The 18,453-nt window shown below is 31.9% G+C and overlaps 1 protein-coding gene across 5 annotated transcripts; it reads right to left on the bottom strand.

Moving 5' to 3' along the window:
• Positions 1-1,087: 1,087 nt before the first annotated feature.
• LOC137807485 (protein argonaute PNH1-like) lies at positions 1,088-17,899 on the bottom strand. 5 transcript variants are annotated; one of them, XM_068608147.1, is made up of 24 exons: positions 17,648-17,899; positions 16,429-16,591; positions 7,523-7,804; positions 7,195-7,403; positions 6,911-7,057; positions 6,663-6,796; positions 6,405-6,514; positions 5,875-5,981; positions 5,651-5,789; positions 5,448-5,564; positions 5,117-5,224; positions 4,959-5,030; positions 4,735-4,854; positions 4,402-4,561; positions 3,954-4,075; positions 3,703-3,840; positions 3,482-3,624; positions 3,202-3,264; positions 2,997-3,060; positions 2,762-2,897; positions 2,401-2,474; positions 2,114-2,208; positions 2,004-2,035; positions 1,088-1,698 (listed from the first exon to the last, which is right to left on the bottom strand). In XM_068608147.1, the coding sequence occupies exons 3-24, from the start codon at positions 7,784-7,786 to the stop codon at positions 1,532-1,534; spliced, it is 2,721 nt and encodes a 906-aa protein (XP_068464248.1). In that variant the 5' UTR covers positions 7,787-7,804; positions 16,429-16,591; positions 17,648-17,899; the 3' UTR covers positions 1,088-1,531. The 5 variants fall into 5 exon arrangements, 4 of the variants coding, with proteins under 4 accessions (XP_068464248.1, XP_068464249.1, XP_068464247.1 ...); XM_068608148.1 differs by having other exon boundaries at positions 17,238-17,892; XR_011080543.1 differs by having other exon boundaries at positions 1,241-1,382; positions 1,473-1,698; positions 16,429-17,897.
• Between the last annotated feature and the right edge of the window lie 554 nt (positions 17,900-18,453).

Here is an 18,453-nt window from a genome sequence, read left to right as displayed (position 1 = left end):
AAAAAAATCTAGAAAAGAAATTATTGTGTTTTGGAAATGAAAATCTGGAAAAAAAATGAAAAAATCATTCCGGATAAAAAAATCCGTAATATAAAATTTCATTCTGGAAAAAAAAATTCAGAACACATATTTCAGAAATTTTTTTTAAGGACAGTTTCATCTTTTCCGCTGAGATCGAGTGATATGGTGCAGGAAGCAATTGCCTAAATAGTTTTTTCTTGGTTTACAACAAAAGTTTTGTTACGAGTTTTACAAACATAACCTTATTTTTTTAATATAAATATCTGAAAATTTAAAATAAAGTAAAAATAGAAAATATTTTCAAAAACTAAACGAATCTTTGACCACCTACAAATGCTTTGGTTGTTTATACTATTAAGAATCAGGCTCTTTCTTTTTGCACCTCCATACTTACTTTCTTGTGGCACCCATAATAAATGTGAAAATACACTTTTGTTTTCCAGTACAAAAATAAATTAATCTTCAAACTCCACACATTTTTCCTTCTTTCACTCCAAACATCTCTAGAACCCCAAGTCACCCTAGCACTCCATTCGTGCTCGTTGAAGGTTTTTTAATGGTTCTTTACACACTTTGATAGCGTTTAGAAGTTCGTTTGTGGTTATGTGGGTGAAAAAGTTAGCTTTTGAATTGTATTTCACTCTTTTCTTCTTACTAGTTTGTCACTCATTTGAGGTTCATAGTTTGTTTTTTTTTTTAAAATATTTCGGATTACATAATTCAAAATTATATTTCAGATTACATAATTTGGAAATTTTTGGTGTCCACTGACAAATTTATGCAGTTACTATTTTTAGGCCCAATTATATTACAACAATACTAAAAATTAATGTTAATGACGTATAAAGATGAGACTATTCAAGAGACCTATTAGTAAAATATTTAAAATTATGAGTTTGAGAGAAAATTGATTTGAGTTATAAATGGTAAAAGTGAATGATATTTAAAAGTGAGACTAACTTAAAACAAGAAAAAACTGAAATTAGAAAAATGTTGGGGGTGGAAATGCTCTTAAATTTCCATCAAACAAATTATGTAATAAAAATGTAGGAGTGAAGCAAGTATGTATTTCCTTGATTTTAAATGAATTTCATAATTTTGTTTAAATATTAGTTAACACTTTGGATGGTCTGAGAGAGCTTTCAGTTTTTCACTGTTGCACCGAGCGAGGAACAGTGGAATGGTTGGAGTATGAACTAACAGTGTGCAGTCCAAACAATAGTGCTTAACAATTTCACTATTTAGACCTTTTTTCACTTCATGTTAAAATATAAAGTGATTCCGCCACCACATGCCTTGAAGCTCCAAAACCGATACACCAATAATTTCTACATAATAAGCTTCCCTAAGCACTAGAAAGACTGAAAAACAACCTAGACATCGTCAAAAAATTCCATGCAGAGAATAATGAATTATGAGCAGGTTAGGTTGTACATCTTGAACTTTCTCACCTCTATTAATTTCAATTTCCTTTTCCTACATATGCTGCTGTTTCTCTAGTGGAAGTCTTTCAACAGTAAAACATTACACTCTTCACCTTCTCTTTCAGAGCTGGTAGTGGCCGAACTGACTCATCTTTTGATCTAGCACCTCGAGATTTAGCAATCTCATGAACATCTGGTTCCATGTAGAAACGAGCTCTGTATGCTGCCAAGTGAGCATAGTACGCAGGAGGCACTGTACACAAAGTTGACAAGTTATATTCCACAGGGGTGATTAATTTTCTACATGGAATCAACCGATACAAAATCCACAAATGCTGACTTTACATTCAGAAGTAAACATAATTTGCACATCTCAACATTTTTTTATAGATGAACTCATTTTAAATCAATACCCAAATTTCAAGATTTTGTTTCTGTTAAAATAAATGTGTACGAATTGTATGAGGAGTGTTGAGTGGCTCCTATGAGAGATTAAAACAGGTAAATGATGATAGAACTGATACAAGTACACATATTACGCAATAGCCAAAGACTTACCTACAGAAACAGATCGTGTACATCTTGCATATCTACAATCAAAATAATAAGATTATTTCATCACAATAATGGAGCAACAAGTTTTAGATGATGTGAGAGAGGTTATTTACGTGTAGCACAAGTTGTTGGTCAGAGATTGAATCTCATCAGCAGTGAATTTGTTCTCGTCCCACAGAACATGATAATGAGCTGGTCTACTTGTACCCTGTAAATTGCATTTATGTGAATCCGATACGAAGATCATTCTTTAACATCTTATTTTTCTTATACCCTATTTGATTGGTTATAAAAGAAGAGAGGAATATCTTATGCTTGTATTTGTAATGGAACAAAATCAAAGTTTAACCTAACACTAACATATCCCTTTAGTGTAGCCACATAGATATCACCATGATACCTGAATTCCCGCATGACTGCATAAATAGAAATCAAATTCCGTAGGATGACAGATCTTAGAATCCACCACGGTTCCTACATTAAAAATCAAAGTTGTTAAACTCCGGGGAGATATAATTACATTGCTGGAAGATGTAGTCGGAGAGTAATCCAAATAGAGAAATGTTATTTTACATTAAAATTTTACAACAGATTTACACAAAGGGGAGATAAGAAGAGAAGAGAGGAAAGAGGTGGAGAGAAAAATTGTTGTATAAATTATTTTGGCAAGCTATCTTGGTATATGCCTTGTTGGATTTCATGGATATCCTTAGATTGGTGAGATGCTCTAACGATAGAAAATGGAAGTTAAAATTTTTTACCAGGTAAGATATTCCCACTCTTATCAGTGCTGTTTCTGTCGTCATGATTGTTTGAGAATAGTCTGGTGTGATGCCGTTTTTGAACCACAACAAATGTTACCGGAGGTTGGTAACTCGGTTCCAAAGATGCACAAGCCTACACAGCAATCAAAGCATTAAACAAGGTCAGAGTGTCTTGCTAGCATTTATCGTCCAAGAAAATGTAAATAAATACAACTACAATATATCCAAGTACCTTACGGATGGCATCAAGCTCATACAACAAAACCTGGTAGAATTGTCCTTCACTTACCCCATCCCTGTAAATATATTTAATCACTATAAATAATATAGACAATCCTCCATTATCCCACTTGTATAACTGTAATATGTCCAAGTCCCTGGCTTCCTTTGCAAGAACACTTTTTTTTTCTTCAAATATTAGAACAGGTCAACCTTACCTGTAAAATATTATTCTCAACGGTTTTTGTCCAGTTGCCTTCTTAAATGAGAGTAACAGCTCTCTGCAGTAGCACAGAATAGTATGATTCATGATGGTAGCTGATGTTGAATAATTACAGGTAATCAATGCAAAACCATCAAGTGAAAAGGAAAAGCTTCAGCAAGAACAGAAACCTTTCTCATCAGGCAATTTAAACAATGTCAACAAAGACATTTTCAGGCTTAACAAGACAATCAAGTCAATACCTAATGAAAAATGGTCAGGCTGCTACTAAGTACCTGATCATGCCACCATAAACTATACCATGATGAGGATCCTTCCAACATTTAAAAAGATCTTGAATGAGTTCCTCACGATGAGGCTGAGCACATACTAATCCTGCATACTTTGTTACTTCCGGCCAGTCCTGGGAGGCTACAACCTGAATAACAGTAATCAGAAGACCAAATATATGGCAAGCTATATAAGTTATAGCCTATAGGATTTTGGAAATACTTACAGCAGCAATGGATGGACAAGGGTCCTCTCCAGATTCTGGATGGGTTACATCAGCTCCAAAAATTATTGTTGGAATGTCACTAACCAATGGGATCCTCCAACTTAGGGCATCCAAAAGTACTGTGTTCCTTCCTCCCAACTAAAAATGAAAAAAAAGAAAGGTGGGTGAATATTAATGAGTAGAAAATAACCACTCTTTCGGATAGTAGTTTTGATAGATAACTTTAATTATATAAGAAGTTAAGAACATACCTTGACATTGATCTTTAGGGCCACATTTGCCAGATACTGTCTATTGATCTTGAATACGTGTTTTGAAAGGCAGCACTGAGAAATCAACCCCAGATCTGTTTCGCAGATTCTTTTGAGATCACCTGAAAGAAGAATTCGATTTTTAAGTGCGAGCATGAAATATGGAGTTATCATCCGCAGAAAAATTGGAATGACTACGGAGAAGATAAATGCTCAGACTGTTTTTCCTGGAAAGACGACAAGGAATGTAGTAGTAAGATACTAGAACCTCTCAGAGGGCAAAAGTTTCAATTTTCATATGCATGTAAAACAAAGAAAGTTGATCTATACTCTTAGAGTGAGGTACTACTAGAACCTTTTAACATTTCTATATACACCTCTGCCATGGTAGCTATGCTCATGAACTGATGCTAATGACTGGAAATATTGGAGTGACTTGGAATCATACCATACAGAGAGCCATTGTTGTCTGGAAGAATGGCAATCAGCAACTCCAGTTCTTTCCCACCTAGTTTATCTCGTACAGCAGAATGTACGTACTTCAAGGCTTTCTTTACCATATCAGGTCTTGCTGAATATATAGGAATCACAGGGTCTAGACTAAATTCCTGTGAAAAGAAAAAAATGTATACAGGTGTACAAGATAAATTGATAATGATATAGAATAACGAGAAAGAATGGTTATAATTGGAAAAGTGATGTGAACTGCTAGTGCTGCTCAAACAAGCAGTCTCTGATGTAAATCTTCTTAAAACGGTATAACCAAAATTTGAAACTTTACCATGCCTGAGATTTGGCACATTTGAACCAACTGTTGGCAAAACCCGCGAGCAATTTCTTGGATACTTCGTGAGAAATTGATACATGCCCAATATCTTACAGTGCTTCCGTTTATAACTTTCTACATTGAAATAACAACATTAAATTCAGCCTAGAAGTGGGAACAAGAATTTTTACTTTAACGTAAAAAAATTATAACTATATTTTTTTAATGTACGAGCTAACCTTGTTCATCATGTTCCATTGACCAACTTGTGGCAAGTGTTCTTTCTCTCTTCCAGTGTCGTGATATTTCAACTTAGAAGATAGAAGAGCCAAAATGTACTATCAGCAGAATGCCAAAAGCTAACAATAATTGACCAATTTAACTAAAGGAAAATTACCCATGGAGCAGGAAGAACCCGAGCTTCAACTGATGCAAGTTTGCTATCAATGCTGATACCAAACTCCTTTACATAGGGATTATACTCATAATTATTTTGTTGAATTGCCTGGTAGTACACAGGGAAAGTTATAAATTAATCTAACCAAACCACAGTACACACAAATTTTCTGTTAGTAAAGAGAAAAAATGACTGAAAAAGAAAACTTCAAACAACTGCAATTTATCACACATGACACGGCTCTTCAGTTTCCAATTGATTCTGACACAAATAAAAATATAAAGAAGAAAATAAAGGTTGGAGAGTGATATCAAGAATCCATGACAATGACCTGTAGAATGTCTGTCTCTTGTTCACGTGGTCTCTGGCACGAGACCTTCAGCAGAGAAGTTATCTGCTTTTCGTTAAGCCCTTTTGTATATCTCTGGCCCCCAACTATCTTACATGCCTGGGATAAGATTCACGACGAATTGTTCATTGAAACATAATGTACAAAGAAGAAAATAGGTTCAATAAATTGAACTAAGAGCTTACCTCCAAAGGCAAATAGTTCACCTTCTTTTGGCTTCCGACTTGAAGGCAGGGTAGATGAGAATATATAATTGTATATCCATACATTTCTTGAAAGTAATCAACGACTGATTTCATGTTCATTTTCTCATCGACAGGGAAACTGTTTGGAATAAAAGAGACAACAATTCCTTGAGAGGTAAATCTAAAAAATTCCATTTTGCACTGCAAAAGTTACAAAACCATACTTGAGCTCCCTTGTAGGTTGTGATGTCAATCCTGTAATCCTGTACTTCCTTCGAAAACTTCCTCTATGTGTAACTTCGACTTTCACACCTCTTAAGGCTTTCTTAATCTGCGTTAGTAGCACCACAATGATCTTTTGGTCAGATCTGCTTAAATGTTCTCATGGTTTACAAACTAAAAAGGTCATCAATTAAATTCTTCCATAGCCGAGAAAACGAACTTGATTTAAGATATTTAATCAACAATCTCAACCATTGCTTCACGCATTTGGATCAGAATAAGAAAACTTTTGCATTACATTCATTAGAATGCCTTTGGAGCACAAGGGCTTTTGGCGTTGCAGGATACATCACTTCACATTTTAAATCTCAATTTGAAACCCCATATGTCTTTACTCAAACAATCATTGTCAACACGGAGTTAGTGAAGACCATAGGGCATGCAAGCATCACTTATTTCGTTTAACTTGTGAGGATAATAGTGTCTGTAAATACAAGGATTGCTAGCTTCCATAGTGAAATAAACTTCATACCTTGACACGATCTGCATCTGACAGTGGCTTTGAGAGGACATCTTTTCCCAAAATTTGAACAACAAAGTCAATTACAGGGAGTGGTTCAATAAACGCCATTGATGACATGTCTGAGACAAGATTGAAAGAAGAATTAATCGAAAGGAAAGAAGCTGTTTAGTATTTAATATTGACAAATTATTGAGTGACAGTTTTAAAAAATCTGAGGTCGATAAAGTAAAACAAAAAAAATGAAAATATATATGGTGGAACTCTCACCAATATTAAGTGACAATCCCATCTGAGTAGGCCTTATACTTTGGTAGAAGCCACGCCATGATTCCAGGCCACCACCTAACTGCTGTGGTTTTCTTAAATCCGGAGAATAGAGAAACCTCCCAATTGACACGAAGCTAAACATGCAATTTAGCAAAATAAGACCCAAGAAACATTGAAACAAGAAGATAGCAATAGCCTCATTCAGTTCAAAAGGAGGCAATGGATACAATGTGGAAACACAAATGCACCTCTGAGCTGCAAGCTCCCTCAATACAATGTCAATGACAGTAAGCGCTTCTTGCGGGGTGTCCACTTGTTTCCCACTCAGAAGCTCACGTAATTGATGCATGCTAACACGAGCTGCAAACTTTATCACCACTTCAAATTCTCTTTCCCTGTCAAGAGTGATTAAAACTCTTTTTTTTTACTTTAATAACCCAAAATGCCACTTTCAAACTCCCAAAGTTTGGTGAGCAGTTAGGAACAAAACATTACGAAGATAACATGAGAAAGTTACTTGAACAATCATCACCTGGTACTACCAGTACCCTCATCATTCTCGCTCAATATTATGGAGAACTCTTTGGATGCAAAAGGAAGCAAGCCAGCAGTGTAGAGATTTCTTCCTCCATCATAAACAGGAAGCCTCATCCCCAAGTCAGTGTTCCTGTGAAGCCTCACCAACTCAGTTATGATGGCTTTGCTGGTTTTACGAGAAGTAACTTCAGGTGTTATTTTAACCTTCACAAAACACACGATTATCTCAGTAAAAATCCTTGACACAAATCAAATTATTAGTCTGTCTACTTTGTATCAGTTTGTTGTTCTAGATTTTGTTTTTACCAGAGAGTTGGACTTACATTGTAATGGCTCAAGTCAGAAACTGATATATCTGCCAGGAAGTGATTAGCTTTGACCAGACATTTTATCCCCAGCTGGCCATAGCCAGGTCTGGCAGGAAACACAAGACTTTTGCAATCAGAGGAAACCAATTCTGAGTCAAGTCCTGTTTCTTGAAATTTATCTTGTTTGCATTGGCTTCTTCTTCTATCTCTTCTTCTAAGGTCTTTTGATCTATGCAGAGCCGTCCAAGATTTCAGTTGAACTTCCGCTGGATCCTTCATTGCACTTGCCAAATAGTTCTGAAGAAAACAAGGAAAGAAACTTCACTTACGTTAGTCTCAAAGTGGAGTGGGAGGAACTAGAGGTGAGAGATTCCAACAAGGGATAAACTAAAAGGTTTATGGCAAAACAGCTTCCACGTTTTTACTGAGAACCATAACTCAGCTTATATGCACTGTCTTGAAGGAAGACAGGAGTTAAAGAAAGTACAAGGGTGGGAAAGGCATGAAGAGGCCTTGTAACGGCTGAAAGCTGAATAGAAGGGAAAATAAAAAATAAAAAAAGAAGAAAGGTATGGCATGGCATCAAATCTCGACAGTGTTTCATCTTCCCCTAGGCGCTGTACATTCTCTGAAACTGAAAGTGAAAAGATGGGGAGAAAAATAAAGTGACGTGCATACATGCAAAAGAACCAACAATCTCCTATAAAATTCCAATAACCATCGCTGCTCCCATTGGAACAGTGTGATGGCCTAATTTTGACTTACCACTTCATGTTTATGGGCACATATAATAATAAAAACTGTCCTCAAGTCCTCAACACCCTCACCACCATCCCCACTTTCCTTAAAAAAATGTAATGTTCCATAAGCTCACAACCACATGATAGGGTAGCCAAAGAAGTAGTGCAGGAAAAAAAATGCTTGTGGTGGACTATAGTTAATTATTTGTGGGGAGTGAATACTGTTAGTCCAAGGGGCCTTTAATTTTGGTGGTCCCAAAAGGATGTTTGAATTTTACCCTACTCCAAGTTCTTGGCAGGACAGTTTGTAAGATTGCATGTATAAATACCCTTTTCAGCGACCACAAAGGAGCTTTAACTCCTTCCCAAGTTGAATTACAACGACAGAACGGGACCCTAAAGCAGATTCACTAACCACACCACACCACACAACAGAAGGAGGGTAGCAGCAGCAGAGACAAGAGGCATAAAAAACAGGAGCAAGGAAGGAGTCAAAACAAAATTTGAAGCTAGGTTGTGCTTGGATATCCGGACAGTGTGCATGAACATGCCATAATGGCTGCCTGCCAAATGCCAAATGCCAATGTCAGTTGTACGTGCACCCAAGGGTAAATGCTGCAAACTATGGTGTGCCTGTCCCAAAAAATAAATAAATTGGATTTTGGCTCTTTTCTCTTTGTTTTTGTGGCATTTTGGATGGGGAGATGAGGGGAACTAGGGATAGCCAAGAATGGTACAAGTGATAGTAACTCTTCAACTATTTCGGATCATTACAAAGACACCAAGAACAATCATGTGTCCTGTCCCTTTCACTGGCTTCACACGACAGATAGAACATCCCAACAAAATAAATATATATATAATCAAAAACTCGTTCCCTAAGAAAATAAAGAAACAACGGTTGATTATAAATGAACTAGACCACCCATGTGAAGACTTTCATGCCCTTATTAATTCCTGAACCAAACCTCACTGTATGGCAAGCAGCAAAGGTTTCAGATTTTGTTCCTATGACAACATTATTGTTGCTGAGAGAAAAGAGAATTAATGTTGTTATTGGATGGATTGGTAAAGAGGCATTAATTTGCATACTGATGTTGTGGCCGAAGCTACCTGTCTGACTGCTTCTTTGGTCAATGTGATTTGATTTCTTTCGATTTTGTCACATCTAAGCTGTGAACTTTCCCACTGGGTATGCCCAGGGCCCCCTCTTCCTCTCTAATTCTTTTTATGCTTAGTTCAGATCTCTCAAACTCTTCACAGCTCTCAGTTTTTAAGACCTCTCACACATTCAAACAAGATGGGACGTACTCCTTTTCACTTCTTATTTTGTTTATCTAAACCAACAAGAGAAGTAGAAGATCAAAGGAAAGGATACAATAAATGTTCTATAATTTTCAAGCATCGTCAAACAAAATTCAAAGCTGGTAAAAGTGTTTAGACAAAACTATTTCCTATCAGGTCATGTACTAAAAAATCAACAAAAACAGAAACCTTCGCCCGAGACCTACTACACCCTACAAACACCAAACCACACATCTCTTACCTACAATCGTTTTCACCATTACCAAACCACACATCTCTTACCTACAATCGTTTTCACCGTATCACGTGACCAAGTGACCAGTAGACAAAAGACATGATTTAGATATAAGTGATAGTTAGCCCAACCATTGCTAATGTAATTGTTCTTATTAAATACATTATTTTTTCTTCTTATTTTTTTAAATTCAATTCATGAAAGCAAGGTATGTCTTTAGGGTATGAGAAAACCATATTTTCATCTTTTATCATTTGGCAATAAATTCTCAACCTACCATAAATTTTAACATATAATTACACATCAATATTTTTTGTTTGTTTTAGTAAACAGTCATTCTAGCCATTAAAGGTGGTAGATGCTATTATATCAGTTTCCAAAATAAATATGTTAAATAAATTCTTAAACTAGGTTAGCATTGTTCTTAGCAAAATGTTTCAAATATCTTTTAAATTTGGTAAGATCACTCCACATTATTATTTTTATTGAATTTTGATTTTGCTCTTTTTTTTTTTACTTTTTCGAAAATGTGGAGTACTTGAAAAGATACTTTGTCAATTAAGTTATTATTTTTCTTAGTATAAGTGTTCTTTTGAAGGTTTTAAAAGATACTTTGTCTCATTTATACTATTTTGTAGTAGATTTTCTAGAGTTTAAAATTTTCGTAGACTCATTGTTTAATGTAGTAATAAAGGTTGATAATCCATATTAGCTTTCTTAATTATTTTATGTGATTAGTGAAGATTTAAAGTCGGAACTATAACAATGACCTGACATGCCAATGCGACATGCGTCTTGATGACTTCATGTATAGATGATCTCAGTTCTCTATATGTCGAACAACTATTCCGATGTTTAGAGATGTCAAGATGTGTTATACTTAGTGAATGTTTTGTCTTATATTGTACATTAACTCTTAAGCTCGAGTAATTTTTGTGAAGTTATAAAGAGTTTAGGAAAAACACATTAAATGTTGTTTTCTCACTATCCAGGAGATACATAAGGATCTGATTGTATCCAGAATAAACATCAAAGAAACTTAAGATTTGATTACCTATCACCCCATCAACTAGGCAATTTATACTAGAAAGGGGGTTAGCATCTTTTAGACATATTTTTTTTAGGTCGGTGTAATCAATGCACATTCACCACTTTTTGTTCCCTTTTTACCAACACGTTGTTAGTTATTGGACTTTCGAATGAACCCGACATTTAACAAGTTTTCAACCTCTTTATTCGCTATTAGCATCTTTTCTTCTCCCAACCTTCTTTTCTTTTGTTGAAATGCTCAACTTTCTCGATTATCTCAGAGATATTGAATACCTACAAAATACTCCGTCAATCAAGTTAGTATTTTTTAAATATAAGTATTCTTCTAAAAGTTTTAAAAGTGTCTTAGGGATCATGTCCTATTATACTATCTTGGAGTGACTTTTACCCATGAGCTTGATAGAGACCCAAATCTTCCCAGACCCATTGTTTAATGTGGTAATAAAGGTGATAATCCAAATTAGCTTCTTTAATTATTTTACATGATTAGTAAAGATTTACAATCCAGTTGATAGTAATAACTGAACATGTCAATGTGACACGTGTCTTTATGACTTCATGTATACATTATCTCAGTTCTCTGTATATGAAACGATTCTTTCTATGGTATGAGATGATGAAATGTGTTATACTTAGTAAATATTTTGTCTTTAATCATAATATAAAGTAATTATCATCCGGTTATTTTTTAGAAAAAGAATATGCTCTTTCCTTAAAAAGATAATATGCTTTCAATAGTGAGAGGGTGATGATAATTATGGTTATAATATGCCACTTTTGCATATTGGATTTTCTCTCTCTTTTGGCTATGTAAATTTTTCATGTTTAAACTTTAAAAACTACAAGAAAATTGATAAGGGAGCCGTACTGCAAATGGTAGAAAGGAAGAAATAATATTAATTTGATAAGAAAAATAGAGAGTGAGTGGTGAAAGTGTCACTGTCCTCTGATATTTTGTCTATATGATATGTGTTGCATTGTTTGCCTGATTCAGCACCAACTCCTTCACCTAAGGCGATCTTACTAAGATCATGATCAAATAAAGATTCCTGGCCCAGATTCGTTTCGTTCAACCCCAAGGAAGGATCATATTCATAGGTACGACAAAAAAAACACGAGGGAGGGGGAAGGGGTGTTTCAAAATAAAAAGATTTATGCTATTTTTCATTCAAAACAAAAATTAACGTAAAAAGAAGAAAATAACTGTAGGTTTCATAGGGGCGAAAACAGAGAAGGAAAGGAATGAAAATGATGAAAAATGTTTGTTGTTTAGTGAGATAAAAAGTGTTGAATTTTTTTTCCGAAACAACAAATAAGACATAAAAACAAAAGAATGTTAATTTGCACAGAAGTTTTGTTTCAAGTGCGACACATTCAATTATATGACATTCATTTCTAATCAAATTTGTGTCTTCCATAATCTACTGGGCTCTCCTCTATTTCTAAACAATAATCTCCTTCGCTCCTTGTGTCTTGTTTTTTATTCATATTATAAAACCCAAATTGATTTTATTTAACTTAGAAAGTCTTTTCGTGGATTATTTTTTATCCGTATATCTTAAATGGTACGTGGAATACATTAATATTCTGTGGTGTTCATCAAAACTCTAATTTTGTTTTGCATAAATAGTGTTTTAAATTAACCTCACTTTAGTATTGAAATAGAGGTTTTTGAAGAAATTAAGTTTTGGGGAGTTAAATCCTCTTAAGAATGGTGATATTAAAATAATGAAAAGTAAGATATTTATTTTTGAAGCACATTCCAACATTGGTGGTAGAATAAAGAGGGAGAGCATCCTTTTTGTAGGGTCTTGGAAATAGGACCTCTTTTATTTCCTCTTTACGTTAGACACTACACTATGTGATGAGTCTTGGCACTGTTTTGAAATGGGAAAATAGGGTACAAGGACCAAGATATGTAATCAGATCCCATATCACCAACTCACTCTACAATAATGGGGAACATCTATGAAATCACAAAATTAAATCAAAACAAAACATCTTCTTTTCCTTTTAAATATCTCTCCAACCCAAACAACCTCTTCATGTTGCACTTTGTTATTTCAACACCAAGGTCAATTAGGAAACCTTTTTCAAGGAGCCAAGTTATGTAAGTTAAGATTCATATGACTTGTAACTTTGTTGTTAAGAAAATGTTTGGCTTAATTAGCTGTAATTTTGCTTTTTAATTCCTTTATAACTTTAATCTCTTATTTTTAATTATCTGTAATTTTTTTGTTTCAATTTTTTTTATACAATTTCGATCCTTCATTTTTAGTAATATATTAAATCTCTCTAAAGTTACACTTGGTAACAAGGTATGCAAAAAAAAGTTATGAGAAAAGTATGTTTTTCTTCGATATGATGGTGTGATGTTTAAAGTAACAAAAACTTACAAACAAAGAAACTTCAAATTAAATAAAGTTACCGGTATGTAAAAACTAAGAGATTAATATTGTATAAAAAATATTAAAATTAATAGATAATTAAGAATTAAGGAACTAAAATTACATAAAAAATAAAAAAAATACAGATTTTACATAATATATTACAAAAATTCCTATTAAGCCAAAATATTTTGTCAAGATTTCTCAAGCAAAAGTTCTATCTATTAGAAAACTTATAATTGATATTAAACTTTTAATCGTCTTATTATAACATCTCGTATTAATTAGTAAAGGAAAAATATGTTAATATTTTATATTTTTAAATATTAAATATAGACTTTCTCTCTATTCACATAAAAAAATACTATATTGATTGAATCAAATGTAAAAATAATAATTCCGAAAACTATTTAATATTGTTATTTCAAAAATATTTTTATATTTAGTTCAATGAACCATATGCAATAAACATGACTAAGAGTAATTTAGAAAATGTAGTCCTATTTTGTAAGAAATTAATAATATTAACTTCATATTTCATATTTTTTATTTTCTTTTTTTAATAATATTTTTTTAATGTGATGACAAATAATTATTGTTACTTGAAGTAGTATAATGATGCCTAACATGAAAACTTTTTATATAAAAATAAAATAAAATTAATAATATTAACTGAACCTAACTATCATTTTTAATAAATAAAAAATTAATTAAATTTTTTGGTATACCCGAGTATTATGTAACATTTTTTATAAAATATTAAAATCAATTGAAAATCGGTTGAAAAAAGATTTATTAATATTACCATTGCATAAATAAATAAAATGGAATAATAATACACAACCTTCTTGGATAACTTTTATAAAGATAAATAATTGTATCCCTTTATTTTATTCAATAATTAAGTAATGTTATACGTGGGCATTAGCGATAGCCCTAAAAAAATGAAAAACGGAATTAGCAATACTGCTGTCATACACACACACAAAAACACTATGTATTAAAAAAACAATAATGAAAAGGTACAGATTCATTTGATTTGAAATAAAATGTTTTTATTATAAAAATATTATTATTTTTCGTATTTAGAGTTGTTAAAAGTTCATATATACACACAATATAAAAAATTATTAAATAAAATTTAAATTTTATTATATTATATTTCGTACAAAATTTTAAAGTAATATATTGAATGAAGTTATTTATTGGGGGTAATTATAAAAACACTCACGTGTGTAGGAAAAATTCATTGAAATCAAAGAATATTTTTTTATAGATAAAAGTTATACAGAATTCTTTGATGTTTTTTTCTAATTAAAATTATAATTTCATCTTAGTAACTCATTGTTTTAAAGTTAGGTTGGAGGTTAACAAAAAATGTCATGAAAAATACTTTAAATATTGTATTTATCTAAGTTTTCTCCAACTTTTATTTTCAGAAAACATGTTTAGACATTTTAAAAAATTTATAACTAATAATAAAGCATATATTAACAATTTAAAATAATCATAATACCTAAAAGTCACGGTAATCACCATTTCTGAATATAAAAAAGCTTTTATTTAGTTTCCATCATCTTTATTTTGAAAATTAATAGAAATACAAATCCATTCTATTCAAATTTGTTTAATGTTTTGATAAAAATAATCACTAATTTTTTTTTATTAAATATCAACTAATTTAGAGATAGAAAAATACATTTCTATATAAAATACATTTTATTATTAATTAAAAATTAAAAATTAATTTATAAATTAATATTTAATATTAACTATCAAAATTTTAGTTACTAATACTTTAGATTTTAAATTATTTTTTAATTAAATTAGTGAGTTAATAGCTAAAATTTTGGTAATTAATATTAAATATCAATTCAGAAACTACTTTATAATTTTTTATTTAAATATCAATATTTTTTAATTTATAAAATAGTATCTAACTTAGTCAATATAATGAACTTTTATTTTTTATTTTTAAATTAGTTGATATTTAATATTTTTTTTAGTAAATAGTTTATTTTAATATTTATTTTCCTATTAAATAAAATATTAATTTTATTATAACTTTTAACTATTAATTGTGGAGTAGAAAAATAAAAAAATAAATCTAAATGAGAGGAAATTTAATTGAATAGACTATAAATACACAAGAAAGTTTGTATTACAGATTTATAATAAAAAATATTATTTAATATTTTAATCTATGTCAAAAATAATTAAAAAATATTAGAAAAGTTAATTTCAACACGTATATGATTTTTAATATCATTAATAATTCAATACATAAAAGAGAGAAAATTAGATATTTTGATAAAGTAAAGTTATATAGTATATAGTTTTATTTTGTCTCTATTCGTGTATAAGTTTAAAAAGTACTAAATATACATTATGAAATATTTTGATTACTTAAAAAAAAGTTGTTAATTTTTATTTTAAGTATAATAATATTTTTCTTTTTCAATTAAAAAAACATGTTTATTTCCTTATACACTTGATGTATACAAGAAAACAAATCATTATTAGTTTTTATGTGAATAAAGTAAAATATACTTTAATTTCATTTTATAACCAAATTTAAATATGTTTCACATTTTTGTGACAAATTTTAAAGAAATAAATAATTAAGTTTTTATTATTGACATTGTTAACGCTCATATATATCTTAAACATTTTATATGTTATATATAAAATTATAAAATTATTTGTCATTGCATATATGGTTTTATCTAAAGTTTAATTAATTTTAATCATGTTCTCAATTAAATAAAAAGTATATATATTTATAACTATTATATATGTGTTAGAAATTATATTGAATTTAAATTCAGGGTAAGAGTTTGGGAGAATATTATTATTGAGCAGGTAAAGTACTAGTTGTGGGAGAATATTATTGTTGAGAGAGTTTGGACACGTATTGCAATGATGACAAAATGACTAAGTGAGACCCTACTAGCAACCCATTACCCATCAAAACAAACAAGAACAAAAAAAGGAAAAGAATCATTCAGGAGAGTCATACATTAAACCCAGTGTCTTACTACTTTCTGGGTTATGGATTTTGGGAGAAACATCATACATATAGAGTGTGCCAAAACTCATAAAACAAATGGGAAAATATTGTTTTTAAGTTAAAAGACTCTTATGAGTATGACTAGTCTGAATAAGAAATAATGGAGAGAGAGCATAGTTAGTAGAAAACCAAACCTTGTGCTTTACGCCATGTATCTTATGCAGCAATCCGTGCGGATTGTTGTAACTGCTGCCTTTGCTTTTAATGCCTGCAACACTGTGCTCTAACTACGCCAAACTTCAAATATCAACTCAACCTTTTCAACCTCTAACCTCCCTTTACCTGCTTGCAATCAACCTACACAAAATATTATATACTGTAAATGGTTTATACTATAACAAACAGGTTTTCATTATGTAAGGTGTTGAAACACATGAGTGTGAACCGCATGCAGCTAGCTATAGACCACCAAAACGTTTCACTCTAGAGTACCCTCTTTGTCGGCTTACAACTACTTTTTGCTGCCATAGACTGCTAGTGTAGTGGATGACATTACATTTAAAAAAAGCTAAAACTGGTTTATCATCACGTTAAAGACACGGGACAATACATTAGCAGCAAATATGGGAATAGGGTGTTGAAGCAATGAAGCTATGTTTGCTAACTCTATATAGCCTGAATCTGATAGTCTGAATTGAAAACTTCATTCATACAAAGGCAACTAGAGTCTAGAGTACTTTCTTTCTTGCTTGGATTCAGTGAAACTAGATATGTTCTTTTGTAACAGAACTGAAACAACCTCAAAAAGCAATGTTTCTAAGTAATTGATGGGAAAGCAGAAAAGGAAATTGAAACATGGACTACTTCACCATGCATGACCTTGAGATAAACTAATTTATGACAAACTGTGAATGAGTTAACGAGATTTTAGAATTTCTTCAGGTTGAGAGAAGGGGTGGGAAGAGGAAGCAAACAAACAGAAGTTGGAGATAGATTTGGGGACCTGAGCAGAGCAGACCAGGTGCTTATTAGGGAGGCTTCACTTTCTGCTATTGATAAAGCATGTATGAAAGAACACTACTCTAAGAAAACAGTACTCCTCCTCACTCAGTGCCTTTAAGAAAGAAGCAACAGAAGTGAAACGAGTTTTGAAAGCGTGCCACTGATTATCAAAAAGGGGGAACACTACGAGACCTTTTACCTTTTGGGAACCATAAAAGAAACGTATAGCTAGCATTGCATGGTATATAATATTAAAAAGAATAATTGCAGAAAGGAGGATTTTGATCAATTTCGATGACATGTAGTAGAGTGAGAAAAAGTATGATTATCCATATGGTAAGGTGTGAGATTCCATAAGTAAATACACACAAGAGAAAGAAAGGAGGTTTGGCAGTGCTAAGTGGTGCCTACTATGTTTTCTGCAAAGGTTAAATTCAGTGCACTTGTAGGTGGAGCAATTGCAGTGTAAGTGTGCTTTTATTGGTTTGTGAAATGTGTAACCAAGATATGTTATATGAGAAAGAGTTAAAGGAGGAAAAGAAAGTCTGTGTCAGCTTCTTTGACGGAAATATGACCGGTCGGAAATTGAGATTCCGGAGACTATGTGTCAGTAAAGTGAGAGAGAAAGAGAAAAGAAAGAGAAGAGAGGAGAGGGTGAAGCACATGTGCATTGCTGGGTCGAACTTTTATAAAGGAAAGGAAAGGAACCAGCCTGGGCACTGCATACCAGGGCCACCCCACCCTCGTTTTTTTACACTATTTGATTTTGATTCTATAAAATGTTAAAGGACAGAAAAAAAAACATATTAAACTATTATCCACGTAAATGAAATGTAATCTAATAAATTGACAACTTTGTTTGCGAAGAGCATGAAAGGTTTTATTCATCTTCCCTCTCATTTTTTTAAATTATTTTGCAGTCGATATTATTAACAGGGATGAAGAATATTTAGATTGTGATGATTAGTGAGATTTAGAGGGATAGGAATAAAATTATTTTTAAAGACCAGATTTTAAATTATTTTAAGATTTTTTATTTGATTCAATTAAAGGTTTAGTATTGAATATCTACTAAATATTCTTCTTTTTTTTTATTTTTATTGGTGTATTGATCTTTTAGTTTGTCTTTATTTTTTTTAATTATACTGTGTTTAATTTTTTATAAGGATAGTTTTAGAGTATTTATCGGAAAGGTGTTTCGAGGTTAAGTTATGATA

Source organism: Phaseolus vulgaris, chromosome 3 (genome assembly GCF_000499845.2).
Source record: "Phaseolus vulgaris cultivar G19833 chromosome 3, P. vulgaris v2.0, whole genome shotgun sequence".
Classification (NCBI taxonomy): domain Eukaryota; kingdom Viridiplantae; phylum Streptophyta; class Magnoliopsida; order Fabales; family Fabaceae; genus Phaseolus; species Phaseolus vulgaris.
The sequence above is the reverse complement of the archived record's forward strand: the minus strand, read 5'-3'. Positions and strand labels throughout refer to the sequence as shown.